The following is a 15,181-nucleotide window of genomic DNA, read 5'->3' as shown; positions in this document are numbered from 1 at the left end:
TAAAAATACAAAAATTAACTGGGCATGGTGGCGCGTGCATATACTCCCAGCTGCTGGGGAGGCTAAGGCACAAGAATCGCTTGAACCCAAAGGCAGAGGTTGCAATGAGCCAAGATCATGCCCCTGCGCTCCAGCCTGGGCAACAGGCAAGACTCTGTCTCAAAAAAAAAAAAAAGCTGCCACAAATAACTGACCCACTCTTCCTTTTTACCATCTCCATGAGATGGGAACAAACTTATTATCCCCATTTTACAGATGAGGAAACAGAGGCTCAGGGAAGAACAGGGATGGCCCCAAGATCACAGAGCAAGTCCTGGCAGGGGCAGGCTTGACCCAAGACCTCCGGCTTCCCAGGAGCCAGCCAGAGCCCCAGGTGCATGGCCATCGGGTCTGCCCGCCCAGCCCCATGCCCTCCTGCCAAAGCGTACATTTCGCTTCCTCAAAAACAGAAGGGAAACTCAGAGGGTCACGGTGGCCCCACCTGCTCCTGGTCATAATAAACATGAGGTGACAAGAATCAGAGGGGAAATATTTATACACAGCGGCGGCGCTTGGTGAGCACCTCGGAGAATGTTGCACTCAGCCGGGAGCCGCCGCCTGTCATACTGGATTACCTCAAAGACTCCCGAGCCACTTAGTATGCCGGCTCCCCTCTCCCCGAACTTCTGAGTCATCCATTCTGCCCATGCAGACGCTCCTTCCACTGACATTATCTTTAACGTTTTGTAATCATGAAATATTAATGACTGATATTGAATTTAAAGTACAATTTGTGTCTGAATCCTTCGGTGGAAAGGGCAGTTGTAAAGGGACAGTCTTCAAAGAGACTGGGTGGGGGGGGTCTAGGGGAGACTTGGAAAGCCAACACTGGGAGGCGGGAGTGCCAAGGGGGGCACCCAGACACACTCTCAAGAGTCATCCAGCCCTAAGCTGATCTGGAGGGGTAATAGCTAGATGTCCAGGACAGCAAAGGGTTAACCAGACTCGCCAGAAGCTTCCCCATCTGGGTCACCCCAGGCCAAGTCACGTCTCACAGCGCCCTGCTTTTCCCTTCATGCCACAGAGCACGTGTTATGATTTTTAGATGCGTCTGTGTGAGTATTCAGTGAAGATCGCTCTTCCCTGGGAAACTGTACGTTCCATGAGGGCAGGGCCCAGTCTATACCTGCAGCACACACAGGCCAGGCACACAGTAGGCATGTGTGTTTACTGAATGGATGAATGAATGGGCTTGCGTGCCCAGTTGGAAAAACAGGAATGCATGATGGAGAAGAAATGCTTCTAGTCTCATGGTTCCCAGTTGGGTGGGCCTGGACAGGTCACTCCCATCTTGTTACCTTGGTTTTCTCATCTACAAAATGGTGACAATCATACTTAGTTTACCGGATAGCTGTGACAATGGTAACTATTAATAATAGCAGCTCCTGGCTGGGCACGGTGGTTCACGCCTGTAATCCTAGCACTTTGGGAGGCTGAGGCAGGCGGATCACCTGAGGTCAGGAGTTCAAGAGCAGCCTGGCCAACATGGTGAAACCCCATCTCTACTAAAAGTACAAAAATTAGCCGGGTGTGGTGGTGGGCACCTGTAATTCCAACTACTTGGGAGGCTGAGGCAGGAGAATTGCTTGAACCCAGGAGGTGGAGGTTGCAGTGGGCTGAGATTGCACCACTGCACTCCAGCCTGGGAGACAGACTGAGACTCCATCTCAAAAAATAATTAATAATAATAGCAGCTTCTATTTATTTAAAGCTTACAATATGCCAGGCATTGTGCTGAGTGCTTTCTATAAAACATAAATCCCCCAAGGATTAGAAATAATGTGCCTCAAGTGCCTAGCGCAGGTGCCTACTGTGTGCCTGACACACAGTAGGTGCTCTTAATAGTCAGGGAGAGAATCTGAGAGGAGAGGGAATGTCAGAGATGATGGGCTCCAGCCCTATACCCATCCTCCAGCCCCATACCCAACCTGGGGAGACAGACGCCAAGGAAGGGAGTTCCCCCATGAGGCTTTCTGACTCCCAGTCTGTGCCTCTCAGAAGGACCATAGAGGAGGCCTAAGGAGGCTGGAGGAAGGGACAGGGATGAGGAGTGAAGGTCGCAGTGGGGTCTGAGCAGCAGAGAGTGCTCAGTTTCTCCTGCAGGGACCCACACACACACCAACAAGCCATGTACCCGCAGCCAGTGTTTTCTGAGGCCTCTTGTCACCCACCCCAGCCAGGGCTGGGCTCTGAGACCCAGTGATGAACGAGGCTTGGCCACTGACCTGAGAGTTCACGGGTGGGTGGGGAGAGACCCATTGACAGTCAGTGACAACACACAGTGAAAGTCATGGGGTCGCGGCAATTCCTGAGGAGCAGGGAGAGCCTGGCCTACCCAGCGAGGGCCAGAAAACCCTTCCCAGAGGAGGGGACATCTATTTTTTTGTTTTTGTGTGTGTGGTTTTTGTTTGTTTGTTTGTTTTTGGTAAAGAGGGGCCTCTCACTGTGTTACCCAGGCTTGTGTCCAACTCCTGGGCTCAAGCAATCCTCCCACCTTGGCCTCCCAAAGCACTGGGCTTACAGGCATGAGCACCAGCACCTGGCCAAGAGGACATCTGAGTTGGGTTTCAAAGGCCAAGGAAGTTTTTCCATGGGCAGAAAGGGGATTCAGGTGTGCCAGGCAGAAAGGGGATTCAGGTGTTCCCGGCAGAAAGCCCCCTGTGTGCAAAGGCCTGGGAGCTTGGATGTCTGAGGCCATTCTGAGAACAGAGAGGCTGGGTGTGGCCAGGCTCTGGAGCTGAAGGGTGTCCAGAGCAGGTGAGGCAAGGGGTGAGTGAAGAAGCTCACTGGGCCTGTACAGAAAGGGCCTTGGTGTCCCATGAGGAACCGGACATCTCCTGGAGGTGACAGGGAGCCAGCGCAGGTCTTTGAGCAGAAGAATGGCGTGATCAGATGTTTGGTCCCCAGTGTTCCCTCGGGTTCGTGGGGAGGATGGCTTGGAGGGGGCAAACATGGAGTCGGGGGAACATATGGGAGGCTGTCAGGCTCAGCTTTGGGCTGGAGGGTCCAGGGCAGGACCAGGGCAGGTGGTTGGGAGCTCCAGGGAGGCTGCCCGGGAAAGAGACATGTCACAGCTCTGCATGGAAGGGGCTGCTTCAAGAGACAGTGAGCTCCCTGTCACCAGAGGTGTGCAAATCAGGCCCGGGGTCCTCTTGGACTGGATGACTCCTGGGATCCTGTGCCACCTTGAGTACCTAACAGACCCCAAGGGGAACAAAGATTTTGTGATATCCATGGAGTAGGACAGCCCAGAACATTAGGGACCAGCTCAGCCACTGGGGAAGGAAAGTTCCCACATCTCCCCTTTGAATTTCAGGGATGTTATGATTTCAGGGTCCCTGCTTCACCCAGAAGTCCTCCCCCACCCCTTCCTTGGAGGAATAAACATCCCCCCAATAAGGTCAAAGCTTCCAGTCTCCATGTGGAAACCAAATAGATCACTGAAGTCCCTTCAAGGGACAGAGAAGAGCACCTGAGCCTCCTGCTCCCACTGGGTGGCATGGGGACAGGGCAGGGAGTGCAAGGAGTTCGCTTCTGTCTACCCTGACACCCCCTTCCCTGAAGCACCCCCATCCGCTCGCCCCGTGCGCCTCACTGTCCTGCCTGCTTGTCTTGGCGGGCTTGTAATTGGGATGATAAATCTTCCTGCCCAGCTGGCCAGCTCTAATCAGAGCCTGGTGTTTGGATGCAATTTAACTCCCTCGGGGAGGAGGGAGGGGCTGGGGGGATAGTGGAGAAGAGGGTCCAAGCTCTGCTCTATCCCCGCCACTGCAAGTGAGAGGGAAGGCACTTTCTTTGAGCTGACCTCTCTCCTCTCTCTCTCTCCCCCTCCCACTCCACCCCCCACTCTCTTTCCCACTCCCACTCTTGCAGCTTCACTTCTCTCTTTCTCTCCAGGCTTCTGTCTTTCTCTGTGACAGCCAAGGAGAGCCACAGAATCCAACTCCATTTGTTTTACCGATGAGAAAACCTTGGTCAAGAGACAGAGAAAGAGAGAGGCAGGAAGAGGGTCCCAGCACTAGACTGTTTCTGAAATGGAGGGGACCCAACCCCTGATACAACAGAGTCAGTTCATCCAAGAAGGTCTCAGTTTCTCCCCCTGCACCTCCCCAGCATCCCTCCTGGAGCGTGGCCATGGTCAGAAATGCCACAGACAGTGGAATCCATTCATTTGACACATCTTTATTAAACACCTACTATGTAGTGTGCACACAGTTGCTGGGGATACAGCAGTAAAGAAAATATACAAAAATTCTGCTTACATACTAGGGGAGGAGATAGAGGATGAGAAAGTTAAATAAAAACAGAGGGTGCTGGGTAAATGCTACAAAGAGGAATAAGGCAGGGAAGTGGTATTTGGTAGGATGGCAAAGGGCACATGGAAATAAGGTCTTTAGGGGAGGCCTCTCCTAGAAGAAATCTGGGCCAAGACCTGAAGGAGGTAAAGGAGCAAACTTGGAGCAGAGTGAAAGAGGGAGGGAGGGGTAGCGACGAGGCCAGAGAGGCCACAGCAGGATGATCATGGGGGGCCTTGTGGGCATGGGGGACTTGGGCTTATCCTTGGATTGCCCAGAACTGAGAGCAATCAAGGAAAGCTTCCTGGAGGAAGCAGGGAAATTTGTTCAGGGCCTTGAAGGCAAGATGGATTCTGACAGCTAAAGACAAGAAAGGCAACATCATGTGGTGGTTAAAAACTCCCCTTTAAAACCAGACCCAGGTTCGAGTCCCAGCTCCTATGAGACTTTGGGCAAGTTTTCTCACCCCTCTGAGCCCGTTTCCTCATCAGTAAAACAGCAACAACAGCACTCCCTGCCTCCCACCGTGGTTGACAGGACGAAATGGGGCAGCCCAGACCCTGGTCCTTGGCACGTGCTTAATGTGTGTTTGTTGCCATTCTTCCAGGGAGGAGCACATTCATAGGAGTGCCCTAACAGGGGCACCAGGCCAGGCCCCGTCTCCTCTTGCCTTCCCATTGGCCCCCATCCCCATCACCACGCCCACTCAGGTTGGTCCAGATGTCAAATGAGTAACTATAGTAGGGGCTGGGATCCTCCTTGGAAGAGATCCAGAGTCTCATTATCCACATCCTCCCCTCCCACCCCAGGGCCTTTGCACGTGCTGATCCCACTGCCTGAGACAGTCTTTTCTTTCCCATCCCCCTCATACAATTACTTCCCAGTCAGGACTCGGCAGGACTCAGCAGAAATATCATGTTTTTCCAGGAAAAACATCCTGCATCCCACCAGATAAGACCCCCTGCTCCAAGCTCTCACAGCTCCTTAACTTTCTTCCCTCAGCTCTTATCACAGTCTGGAGTAATGTCTGTACCTGCCACTAGAACGAGACCATGCTGTCTTGTTCACTGCTGAGTCCTTGGTACAAAGGAGATGCTTGATCCACAACTGTCAGCAAAAACCACAGGTTTCAGTTCCAGATTGTCCAGTCCAATCCCCTGTCCATTATACAGAAGAAACTCTGAGGCCCAGCGAAGGTGAGAGACCTGCCCCACTGCACAGCAGTTCTCCTGCCCCGAGTTTGGTCTCTACCCTAGGCACCCTGAGCTGCCCAGACTCCTCAGGTCCCTCAGACCCCCGGGGCTTCACCTGCCACCCCCCCGGATTAATGGTGAGGCAGTTCAAGGAGGAAGCACCGGGCCAAAGCACGTTTAATTTTAATTTAGGAATCAGTTAAGGCTGCAGGCCTGCTCAGCCCCGGGCTGTCAATCAGCCTTCCTCAAGGCTGCATCAATTAGTTTAAAAATATTGAATGTAATTTTGCCTGACACAACATATTGCAGCTACTGCAAAATATAATTTATTTTAGAAGAAGAAATAATTAAACTAATTTGCATGTCAGTCAGCTGAACTGAAAAGCCAAGAGGGGAGGGCTGTGGGGGACCCAGTCCTTGGAGGGGGCACCTGCAGCCGGCCATTGGGTGAGATCCACTGGGCCTGGGTCTAAGCCGTAGCCGCCACTGAATGGACAAATGACCAGGCAGCAGGAGGGCCCCTGACATTGTATCAGGACCAAGCGCTGAACTTGGAGTCGGGAGGGTTCGGACCCAACCCCAGCTCTGCTGCTGACTCCGCTAGGGCTGTGGGGAAACTCCTGCCCCTCCGTGGGCCTCAGTTTCCTCATCCAGAAAGTGGGTTTAACAAGGTCTTCTTCAAGGGTTATTTCAAGGATGACATGAGGTCATAATAAGAGAGAGTGTTATGAATTGGAAAATCCTGCACAGAGATCAAGATTAATCAACAGATGGATTCCTTGTTTTATCCCAGAAACATTTAAGGTGGCAAAATACGATTATTTTCCATTCTTATAAATGATATTAATTGTGATAGGAGGGGTTTGGAGGAAGCCAATCAGGCTGGATTCCCCCCGCCTCCCAGTCACCCTAGCATAGTGGTTTGCAAACCTTGCTACGGGCTGATCCTCTGGAGCTGTTTAAAAAAAAAAAAAAAAAAAAAATCACTGACCAAGCTTTGGGCATCGGTGTTTTTAAAGGCTCTCCAGGTGATTGTGATGTACAGCTGTGCTGGAGACCCACTGCCACAAGGGCAATGGCAGTGGCAATGGGTACTGACCTGGGGCCAGCCAATGAGCTCTGGGATTCCAGGCCAGCCCTAAATTCAGGAATTCCTAGAATAAGATCTGCAGATGGCAATTTAGGGGTCACTCAGCTGCCCCACCTCTTAGGTCTGAGACTCTCACTCATGCCAAGGACATTAGGGCTTTCTCACAAGGTGACCTGTGACATTTTAAAAGAAGAGGTAAGAGAGGCCGAGCATAGCCCAAAGCAAAGGTGCTATAATGGGGGTCTCACCCGCAGTGAGCATCCAGGAGCGGATCACTCACTCAGCAGTCCATCCTGCTCTACCTTCGACATGGCCCATAGGACTCTGTCTCTCCCTCCAGCCCACACACCCCCACCACCCTCCACTGCAGGGGAAAGTGCCCTGTAAGGGCACTCAGGCCCTGGCCGCCCCCTCTACTCTCCCTCTGCCTCTGCTGGGAAAGAGGCGCCTGTTCCTGGCTGTGGGCCTCACCCCCCTCTTCCCAAAAGCACCGACCGTCTGTCTGTTGAAATTCTCCGGCAACGCACTCTTAAAAATAACGGTTCACCCGGCATTCCCAGTCACGACTCCCATCTCTCGCCCTGGAAAAGCCCCCTCTAATCACTGGAGTGGCAGATCTGGTGAGCTTAGAAGATAATGTGCCCCTGGCTAAGGGGAACTCCAGAGAGAAGCTGGGGTCTGAATTAATTAAGAACTCAGCCCCCTCCTTTTCCTGACCGCCGCCCGCCCCCCCCAGGAGGTGGCTGCACCTGCCTTCCTATCTCTGTTTCTCTCTTTATCAACACGTGAGCAGCTGCCGTCAGCACACAGTGGATCCTGAGTTTACAGCAGGAGGCAGCCGACCAGTCCCACTCCCCGTGAAACTCATGGGGAGCCTGGATGCCTGGAAGCTTTCAGGCTGCCCCTCAGAGAGCTCCCTGCCAGCCCAGCCAGAGAGCCCCATCTTCCAAGTCACTGCTTGGAAGTGAGGTGTGGTTTCCTCCTCCAGGAGATGTTCCTGAGGTCACTGGCAGGTGGAACATGTCAGTAATGAACATGTCAGTAATGAACATGTAGCCAAGATAGCAGAGGATGGGGCACCAGTGAGCACTCAAAGGTCTGGGCTGGTGAGGGGTTAGAAAGCACCAACATTCAGGGCACTGCTTAGAGAGGACAGGCTGGGATGAAGTATTCCACATCCTAGAATTATTTAATGTTATTGCTAATAGGACCCTTCGAGAATGTCTGGTTATTTACAAATGGTTATATAGCAGTTGCTACGTGTTGTACACACAGTTTCAAATGCCCTGCAGATATTAACTCAATCTGTCTCTTCACCGACCTATTAACCCATTTATGCCTGAAGTTGCAATTTTTTGAATTTTTGCAATCAGACCTTGGCGAAGTCCTTGAGCAGTAGGATATAAATAACTCTCACATGCTTAGCGTTCCAATAATGGAACGCTAGGCATAATTGGGTCAATATTAGACCGATTTCGCAGGTGAGAAAATTGAGGCACAGGGAGGTCAAATGACCTGGCTTGGATTATACAGACATAAAACAGCAGAGCTGGAATCAGAACTACCCAGCACTGCTCATAATCACTATGCTCTGTTCATTTTCCAGGTGTGGAAACTGACATCAGAGAAGGCAGGGTCTTACCCAAGACCAAACACTGGGTCAGGGACACAGCCACGCCTGGAATTCAAGCCTCCTGCAGTCTCAATTTTTCCAGGCTTCATTCATTCATTCAGCAAATATTAATATATTAGAATTTACCTGTACCATATCCCACAATGCTGGTAGCCCAGAGATAAATAAGACAGGGACCATGATCTTGAAGACGTCCCAACTTGGAGAGGTGGGGACATCATGGTTTTGCTGGCGAAGATCTACCTCCTTGGACTTGTCTGGCCCTTTTAGGATCAGGTCTTGAGAAAGCAGAAGTCTTGGAGTTTAGTTGCCCCGACCCATGTCTAGAAAGCATCCCACGTTTTAGTTTCTCCTTTGCAATATGGGGATAGAAATTGTACCAAACCACAGGATTTCTGCAAGGATACTTAAAATAATGAATGTAGATGCTCCACGTGCATGCTGTGTGCTCTGTGGTGAGGGGGTGGGGATGGCAGTGGTGATGACAGTGTTGTTGGGGGCCAGGGATGTGATGGTAATATTGGTGATTATGATGGGGGTAATAGTAGTAATAGGTGGGCTGGTGATTGTGGTTGTGGTGACTATGGAAGAGATGGTGGTGGTATTGGTGATGGTGATATTGGTGATGGTGATGGGGTTGGTGGTGGTGGTGAGGGTAGTGATGGTGATGGCTTTAGTATTATTTATGGTAGAGATGATGGGTGTAGTACTAGAGGATGTGGTTCTGGTGGTGGTGGTGCTAATTCTAATGGTGATGGTAGTGATGGTGATGACCTGATGGTGATGGTGGTGATGGCAGTGGTGATGGTAACAGTGTAAGGATCGTGATGGTGGTACTCATAGTTATGTTGATAGACGCACTGATGATAATGCAAATAGTGGTATTGGTAATGGCTTAATGATGACAGTGGTAATAGTAATAGTGGTAGTGATGGCAAAGGTGGCCATGGTGGAGATGGGATGGTGATAGTGGTGTTGATGCTGACAGTGGTGATGGTGTTGGTGATGGCAGTGGGTGCTACTGGTGATTGTGGTGGCAAGCGTTGTAGTGATAATGCCAATGGTGCCAAGGTTGATGGTAATGGTGGTGGTGATTACAGCGATGATAACTTATGCCCAAATGTTCCCAGTTCTGGTCCTTGTACCAGCTTGGTTAACCCACAAATTTCTCAGCATGACCCCACTGCCTACTATTGTCCTCATAGTAGAGAGGAGGCTATCTAGATCTCACACTTGATGCCTCTCCCCTTGCTCCTGTGCTCTCATTACAGACAATCATGCCCAGCTATCCCGGGCATCCCTAAGGATCCGAATCCTGGATGTGAACGACAATCCCCCAGAACTGGCCACACCCTACGAGGCAGCTGTATGCGAGGATGCCAAGCCAGGCCAGGTACCCCTGAGGGGGTGGGGACTGGGCGTTGCTTCCAGGACTGGCCAGCAGCACCCTCTACCTCGACCCAGAGTGGTCTCAGCCTCACCACTAGCCCTCTATCCCCTCCTCACCCTTCAGCTCATCCAGACCATCAGCGTGGTGGACAGAGACGAGCCCCAAGGCGGGCACCGCTTCTATTTCCGCCTGGTGCCTGAAGCTCCCAGCAACCCTCATTTCTCTCTGCTTGACATCCAAGGTGAGCCTCCAAACCCTAGGATGCAAGAAGGGAGGGGCACAGTCTCCCTGCCCTGTTCCCATATTATAGACAGAGGGACGGAGGCGCCCACAGGGCCTATGTTGGATCTAAGATCACATGGAAAGTCTGGGCCAAGCTGGAGCTGTTACCCAGCCCACTGGCCAAACACAAGCAGGGTGTGGGTTGGTGGAGTGGAGGAGGGCGTCCCAAGGATAAGAAATGGCAGATGGGAAGATATAGACAGGGAATAAATGAGGAATGATTGTGCCAGAGTCCAGGGTGGAAAGAGCCCCCGTTCTGAGTGGAGACTGAAGTAAGCCACGTGCACACACTCCCCACCCTGCAGGTTTCTGGCTTTTTATTTGATTTTTTTTTTTTTTTTTTTTTTTTTTTGAGACAGGGTCTCGCTCTGTCAGCCAGGCTGGAGTGCAGTGGCTCGTTGCAACCTCCACCTCCCAGACACAAGCAATCCTCCTACCTCAGCCTCCCAAGTAGCTCGGAGCATAGATGTGTGCCACCATGCCCAGCTACTTTTCGTATTTTTTGTAGAGACGGGATTTTTGCCGTATTGCCCAGACTAGTCTTGAACTCCCAGGCTCAAGCTATCGGCCTGCCTCGGCCTCCCAAAGTGCTGGGATTACAGGCGTGAGCCACTGTGCCCAGCCCACTCTGCAGTTTAAAAACTGCTTTATTCCACTCACATTCCTTTTTTGGTTTTTGGAATTGTTCTTGAAACAAGGTCTTGCTCTGTCACCCAGGCAGCAGTGCGGTGGTGCAATCATAGCTCACTACAGCCTTGATCTCCTAGGCTCAAGCAGTCCTGCGTCAGCCTCCTGAGTAGCTGGCACTACAGATGCACACCATCACATCTGGCTAATTGTTTTATTTTTTGTAGAAATGGGGTCTTGCTGTGTTGCCCAGGCTGGTATCGAGCTCCTGGGCTCAAACAATCCTCCTGCCTCAGCCTCCCAAAGAGCTGAGATTATAGGCATGAGACACCACGCCAGGCCCACTCACATTTCTTTCTGCAACCTCACAGCCATCCTGTGAGGTAGTTTTCTGACTCCTCTCCCCATTTTACAGGTGATGAAACTGAGACTCTAAGAGAGAAACAGCCCTGCCCAGGGTCATATAGGGAGTCGGTGGTGTGGGTAAGATTCAACCCACCCCCATCCCAAGTCCAGTGTGCTTCCTGCCTCAGCACACCACCTGGAAAGCAAACTGCCCTGCCCTGCCTGAGTCCACTGTGAGATTCCTCCCCTCTGGCTCTCACAAGTTTCTCATGATGTTGATGTTTGAACCTTTAAGGAATAGACTGAGGGAAGGGGGTAGTCACCAGACTGGAAATAAGGGACCAGGCTCAGCGAAGGGTGCTCTATACCACCGTGGCAAGCTCCTGTTCCTCTCTGGTTTTTTTGTGTTTGTTGTTGTTTTTGTTTGTGTGTGTGTGTGTGTGTATGCGTGTGGGGTTTTTTGTTGTTTGTTTGTTTGTTTGTTTGTTTGTTTGTTTGTTTGAGACAGCATCTCATTCTGTTGCCCAGGCTGGAGTGCAGTGGTGCGATCTCAGCTCACTGCAACCTCTGCCTCCCAGGGTCAAGAGATTCTCCTGCCTCAGCCTTCAGAGTAGCTGGGGTTACAGGCACACACTACCACGCCAGGCTAATTTTTGTATTTTTAGTAGAGACGAGGTTTCGCCATGTTGGCCAGGCTGGTCTCGAACTCCTGACCTCAGGTGATCCGCCCGCCTCGGCCTACCAAAGTGCTGGGGCGCCTGATCCTCTCTAAGCCTCAGTTTCATCATCTAAAATGGGAGTAACACCTACTGCCTCGGGTGGCTAGGTAGCCCCAGTAACATAAGGGCCACCAAGATATAGTATTAATACCTAGAACTGTCAATTCCTACATCCAGCAATTATTTAGTGAGTGTTTATTGAGACACAAAGCCTCTGTGTCGGGGTCTGCTCCGGGTCCTGGAAATGCAACAGCAAACACAACAAAACCTAGTTTATATTCTAGTGAGGTGAGACAGAAATGACACAAATAAAAAAGTATGTTGGGGATGATAAGTGGCTGGGGTGGAGGAATAATGCAATCTCCACAAGGGTCTGGACTTGACTTTGTTCAACCCTAGGTGCCTGGAGCAGTGCTTGGCATATCGTAGGTGTTTGATAAAATGTGTTCAATGAAACAGTGAAAAGTAAAGCAGGGCACAGTGGCTCAGCCCTGTAATCTCAACACTTTGGGAGGCTGAAGTGGGCGGATTACTTGAGGTCAGAAGTTCGAGACCAGCCTGGCCAACATAGTGAAACTCAGTCTCTACTAAAAATACAAAAATTAGTCCAGCATGGTGGCGCATGCCTGTAATCCCACCTACTCCAGAGGCTGAGGCAGGAGAATTGCTTGAACCCAGGAGGCGGAGGTTGCAGTGAGGTGAGATCTCACCATTGCCCTCCAGCCTGGGCAACAAGAGCGAAACTCCATCTAAAAAAAAAAAAAAGAGAGAGAGAAAGCAGGGTAAGAGGAGAAGCTATCTTCTTAAATAGGGTGGCCTGGGAAGGACTCTCCAAGGGTATCCATAGTGAGAAGGGACCTAAAGGATATGAGAGAAAACGACCACCCCAGTGGAAGAAATAGCAAGTGCAAAGGCCCTGTGGTGAGCAGGACTGGGGTGGATTAGCGATGGAGGAGACCTGTGTGATTAGAGTGAGTAAGAGACAGGACTGGGAGGAGATGTGGTCAGCGAGGGGGCCAGATCATGTGGGTTCCTTCTGGCCTTGGAACAGGTCTGGGATCCTTCTCAAGGCCTTTACACACTCACACCCAATGCGGAGGCCTTAGTGGCCTCTGAAGCCAGACCCATCTGTACCCCTGGGAGTCCTGTTAAAAATATGTAAGGCTCATGCTTATAACTCCAGCACAAGGCAGGAGGATCCCTTGAGGCAAGGAGTTTGAGAATAGCCTGGACAACACAGTGAAAACCCATCTCTTTAAAAATAATAATAATAATTAGCTGGGCATGGTGGTGCACACCTGTAGTCCCAGCTACTCAGGAGGCTGAGGCAGGAGAATCACTTGAGCCTAGGAGTTTGAGGCTCCATTGAGCCATGATCGCACCACTGTACTCCAGCCTGGGAGACAGAGTGAGACCTTGTCTCAGTCAATCAAGAATTTAAAATAAATAATGAAAAATAATAAACAGATTTAACAACCAGTGCAGCTCAGATGGCCAATCAGAAAGGACGCTGACCAAAACCTGGAGCAGGACCCTGGAAACTTTACTACACCAGGCATTAACTCCTTCGTGGCTTGATTGTGTCAAAGTTGGGAGGCTGCCTGGGGAAAAGGCTGAGGCAGCAGGGAGAGATTTGGGGGGCTTAGTGTCAACAGCTATTTAAGCCTTTTTTGGAAGTATTTCAATATTTTAACAACCAGTACGGCCCTGCCTATGCATTAGTCCAATGGTATCCTGAGCAGGTCACAGGAAACACAGCTAGCCTTGGCTCAACTCTGCCAAGTTCACCAGGCTTTCCAACCCAAGGGGCCCAAGATTCTGCCTCAATTGCTTTTGTTTAGCTGGGGGGGAGGGCAGGGGCACCAGAGCTGCCATCCAGAGTGCCACCTGGTGTAAGCTCCGGGGACAGGGTGGCAGCAGCACGCTGAGGTCACAGCAGCCGTGGAAGGCCTCCTCCTCCAGTCCCTCAGCCCCTTCCCACTACTTGCCAAGCCCCCTCCTCCTCACTGTATAAATATCCTAGGTGACAAACGGCTACCCCAACCCATCTGTTTCTTTGTACAAATGTGTAGCCAGTTTGGAAACGTGATTTATAAATATTGCCTTTGCAGCCAGGGATTGACACTGATGTATGTCAGGCCAGATGGATGGATGCAGCGCTGGGCACAGATCCCACCTAGAAGGGTGGGGTAGGGGACTGGGGTGGCCAGAGGCTTCCCCAACTGAAGCCAGCTGCTGCCCAGGAGGGCAGCTTGATGCATTCAGGGTTGATGCCTGGGGATTCCCCTTCATGGGGTGGAGGAGTGGTGGGGACCAGAGTTCCCAGAACATATGGTCCCATGGCCCAAGACAGCAACCCTGAGAGACAAACATCCCTCTTCTTGCTTGGCAATCTGAAGCTGAGCCGGAGCCAGCCGCTCATTTCTCAAATCTGCCTACTTCTCTGTGCCTCCACTACTACTATTATCTCACACCTAAAACACACGAGAGCTTCCTGGCTGTTCTTCCACATCGACTCCTGCATTTTAGATGATAAGCTGCCTCAACTAGAACACAGGCCCAGCAAGGACAGGGACCGCATCCATTCTGTCCATTGCAGTATCCCCAGGGGCTAGAATAGTCCTGACAGAGAGATGATGCTCAATTCCTACTTGCTGTTGAATGAATGAGTTTGTCACTAGGTCACTTCTTTGCTTAAAGCCCACCAATCAATGGCCTCCTGTTGCTTTTAAGAAAATTATCCAAATTCTGTCCAGTAGTGGTGGCTCATGCCTGTAATCATGGCACTTTGGGAGGCTGAGGCAGGCACATCAGTTGAGGCCAGGAGTTTGAGACCAGCCTGGCCAACATCATGAAACCCCGTCTCTACTAAAAAGTACAAAAATTAGCCAGGCATGGTGGCAGACGCCTGTAATCCCAGCTCCTTAGGAGGCTGAGGCAGGAGAATTGCTTGAACCCAGGAGGCGGAGGTTGTAGTGAGCCAAGATTGCGCCACTGCACTCCAATTTGGGTGACAGAGCAAGATTCTGTGAAAGGAAGAAAGGAAGAAAGAAAGGAAAGAGAAAGAGAGAGAGAGAAAAGAAAGGAAGGAAGAAAGAAAGAATGAAAGAAAGAGAAAGAAAGAAGGAAGGAAGGAAGGAAAGAAAAAAAGAAAGAAAAGAAAAGAAAGAGGGAAAGGAAAGGAAAAAGAAAAGAGAGAAAGGAGGGAGGGAGGAAGAAGGAAGGAAGGGAGGGAGGGAGGGAAGGAGGGAAGGGAAGGAAGGGAAAATGACCCAAATTCCTTACCACAGCCTCCCAGGCTTTCCACAATGACCGCCTGCCTCCTCCTCCAGCCTCGTCTTGACTCATTGTAGCTATTACCCTCATTCCTCCAGCCACAAAGGACTGAGTGTCCTCTGAGTGTCCCGGGTCCCTGAGTGTGTTATGCTTCTTCCAACCTCAGGACCTTTGCATACGCTGTCCCCTCTCCCTAAACTCACTGTTCGGGCTCAGGAATCATATCACTTCTTCCAAGAAGCTCTCCCCGACCTCCTAGACTGGCTCAGGTGCTCTGTTATGTGCTCTTCCT

The 15,181-nt window shown here is 51.1% G+C and overlaps 1 protein-coding gene across 3 annotated transcripts in view; it reads left to right on the top strand.

Moving 5' to 3' along the window:
- CDH22 (cadherin 22) overlaps positions 1-15,181 on the top strand; it is a 134,744-nt gene that overhangs the window by 112,030 nt on the left and 7,533 nt on the right. For 2 of the 3 annotated variants that reach the window (XM_034947215.3, XM_063600884.1), the window contains 2 exons: positions 9,522-9,643; positions 9,764-9,881. The exons of the other annotated variant lie outside the window; for it this stretch is intronic. In XM_034947215.3, coding sequence (XP_034803106.1) covers positions 9,522-9,643; positions 9,764-9,881 — 240 coding nt within the window. The remainder of the gene's footprint in view (positions 1-9,521; positions 9,644-9,763; positions 9,882-15,181) is intronic. 3 annotated transcript variants of the gene reach the window in all.

The sequence above is a fragment of the Pan paniscus genome, chromosome 21 (genome assembly GCF_029289425.2).
Source record: "Pan paniscus chromosome 21, NHGRI_mPanPan1-v2.0_pri, whole genome shotgun sequence".
Classification (NCBI taxonomy): Eukaryota; Metazoa; Chordata; class Mammalia; order Primates; family Hominidae; genus Pan; species Pan paniscus.
This window is presented reverse-complemented; position numbering and strand designations above follow the sequence as displayed.